General features: G+C 33.5%; 1 protein-coding gene across 2 annotated transcripts; it reads left to right on the top strand.

The window, feature by feature from the left end:
- Positions 1–369: 369 nt before the first annotated feature.
- On the top strand, positions 370–2,791 carry LOC121114412 (protein rolling stone). Of its 2 annotated transcripts, XM_040708369.2 has the most exons (5): positions 556–730; positions 824–918; positions 1,552–1,897; positions 1,960–2,384; positions 2,442–2,791. In XM_040708369.2, the coding sequence occupies exons 2-5, from the start codon at positions 826–828 to the stop codon at positions 2,475–2,477; spliced, it is 900 nt and encodes a 299-aa protein (XP_040564303.1). In that variant the 5' UTR covers positions 556–730; positions 824–825; the 3' UTR covers positions 2,478–2,791. The 2 variants fall into 2 exon arrangements, with proteins under 2 accessions (XP_040564302.1, XP_040564303.1); XM_040708368.2 differs by having other exon boundaries at positions 370–918.
- The last annotated feature ends 257 nt before the right edge of the window (positions 2,792–3,048 follow it).

The raw sequence follows: 3,048 nt of genomic DNA on the forward strand, positions 1-3,048 counted from the left end.
TGCTAATAACGCTATTTTATTTTTTGTTTATTAGTTTCGAATTTTCTTTTTGTTAAATATTGAGATGAGCATTTTTTATTCTTGGTATTCCTTCTAGCTTTCAGTTATGCAACACCCAAAGGTTTATTAAGAATAATTTGTTCATATAAATTCACGATAATTCCTACAGAAATACAAATGTATGTAATTCACACCATATTTTGAGAAAAATCATTCTAGCTTACTTATGTGTTGACGGCCAATATATGGTAACGCCTCACATTCCCGTGAGGCGTGTGAGGGTAAAAAACACCCACTTACTATTAAACACACGAATATGAATCAATTTATTATCGTAAATGTATGTATTTAAGTTCCATGATTATTTCATTTATGAATGAGTAATCAAGTAATAAGGAATTATAATGTGAAGTTCTATAAACAGAAAACTTTGCTGATTTTAACTTTGTTTACTTTGTATTTATTTGCACAATATGTACGGAGTCTTATCTCTAAAGAAATGTAAATATACAAACGGCTTGGGGAGTGCAAGGCCAAAGTTATATGTTCATTGCTATTATCAATTGCCTTCACGTAATTCATTCCTTTTCACAAGCACATTAGCAAAGGAAAAGTAACTTATCTACTCCAAAAGGAGTAACAATTACTAAAAATATCAACATTGATTAGTAATAAGGCATTTGAAGGAGTTTGTGGTATCACTCAGAAAGAGAAGGAGTCGAATCACTTTGTGAGTAAGCGTATCAGATATTATTGAAAGGTTATTATTGCACACCTCATCAATCATCATCACTTCGTCCTTCTTTCAAAAGACATTATCTAGCTATGGAAGGCTGTTTGAAGGAATTTAAAGAGGAATTCAGCCGAGAAAAATGGGCTCTATCCTCTAAAGAACCAGGACGATTCACTCGATCTCAGGTATGGAAGGGAAAATTAAAACCTACGTATCCAATATATATCAGTATGTGTCCTGTCCTTACAAAAGCCATGTATAATGGGGTTTCTCGAAATCCAGCCTAGACTACTTTTTTTCTTCGACAAAAAATTGTCATTTTATAATAACAACCTATTCTTATTTGCTCTTTGGGTATGCCGCAAATGCCACTACTAAAAGTAGTCACAATTGATCGTAGCATGGAATAAATTAACTGACTCAAATATGTCTATGAAACCTACGGCTGTGTATACATATATTCGAAGTAAAAGAATGAAATAGGATTCTCTCCTTCTCATGATTTTTATTCAAGACTGTTTTTATGTTGACATATAACATATACGTGAGTTATTTTCTATATAAATATATTAGTGGTGAGACTCGGTACGGGATTTTTTTTTTTTTTTTGCTCTAAAGGGATTTCTTGTATACCGTCACATAATTTCAGTTTGTGGGACAGATCAAGAATAATTTTTTATGTAGATCGAATTTTACGAGAACTTGACCCTAATTAGTTCGGTCTTTCAAAAGTAATAAATTGGTTAGACGGGGCTAGAATTTCGTGTGTGAACCCAATTTTTTTAAATATTTTTGTAATTATATATTTTTCATGTCAGTGGTGCCCAGAGGACAAATGCAGCCTTTGGTATCTCATCTATAGATGGTCCATGGCGCTTATATTCATAATTACTATTTGCGGACATATTGGCCATGTTTATAAGGAATGGAAAGGGGCATCCTGGAAGTGGGTAATTTTCATGACTCAACAGGGTATTAGCATCCTCTGTCTCACTTACATCTTCGATGCCATACTCGTCACATACCGATACTTGGGAGACAAGAAAAATACAAATCGAGGGATGCACATGCCTCTCACCCATAAAATATCTTGGGCTTTGTCCAACATGTCTTTTACTGTGGCAATCTACATAACGATCGTCTACTGGGCGCTTTTACATCAATGTAAAAAAAAGGAACTGTTCTGAGATATCATATAACTATAAAATCTCATCATTTTCTTTCAGATGTACTAAAGGCAAACATGCTCAAAACAAATGGTGCTGTGGCTTTTAACTTTTTTATGCACGCCATCAACACTCTTTCAATTATCATTGACTTTTTCGTTAGTGATCGTCCCTGGAGAATACTTCACTTTTACTTTTCTGTTATCTTTGGTATTTGGTACTTGATTTTCAGTGTATCTTATTGGGCTGCAGGTGGAACTGGCTTCTGTCGCCCTCAGGAAACAACCGATACATCCGTAGACGCCCCCGAAGAATGCGATCCTTTCATATATCCCATTCTGGACTACGAAAATAAACCTGGAATGGCTGTGGCAGTCGTATTAGGTGGCACACTTTTCCTTCCTTTCCTCCAGACCTTTTACTTCTTGCTCTATCAGCTGAGATTAAAACTCTACAGAGCTATTTATCCCAATGTCGAAACTCAAGTAATTCCTTAGAATGAACTTCAAGTATATAATAATTTCATATTCATCTATTTTTAGAATCCAAATGAAATACCCTTTCTATCTCGAAATTGAAGAAATCTAAAAGGAGGAGGAGCGATGTTTACATATATTAGTTTGTTTACAAAACGATCGAAAGTCTTACATAAAATAATACAACTCCCTGAATTTAAATACCAAATTGGTTTTTTTGGGGGGACAAGAAAGATTGATTAAAAAGGAATAACCAGTTTAATTTATTTATATTGCGCCCCCTAACTACGCATCGTCACACCACCTTGCAGATAATTTTTTTTTTCATAGTTTCCTCATACACCATTGAATAATTTATAGTTGTAACAATTTAAAGAGCTGAAATAGATACAAAGAAAATTGTTTATTGCGACAAACTTGAAAGAGATTTTGATTCAGCTAATCTTTTCCAATTTTGTGATGGGCTCTTCTAAAATTACTTAGTAATTGAGAAATTTTAATGCAGCTTGATATGTATAAATTATAACATGTGGTTACAAATTCTTATAAAAATTACAAATTTACAAATATGGACATGGGTTCAAGTTCAAATAGTATTTCAATCATAGATAATCATTTTATGGGCGATGATAGAATGTTTTCCAAAGTAAAAGGGCATCTTCCATAAGACTTC

The sequence above is a fragment of the Lepeophtheirus salmonis genome, chromosome 3 (assembly GCF_016086655.4).
Source record: "Lepeophtheirus salmonis chromosome 3, UVic_Lsal_1.4, whole genome shotgun sequence".
Taxonomy (NCBI): Eukaryota; Metazoa; Arthropoda; class Copepoda; order Siphonostomatoida; family Caligidae; genus Lepeophtheirus; species Lepeophtheirus salmonis.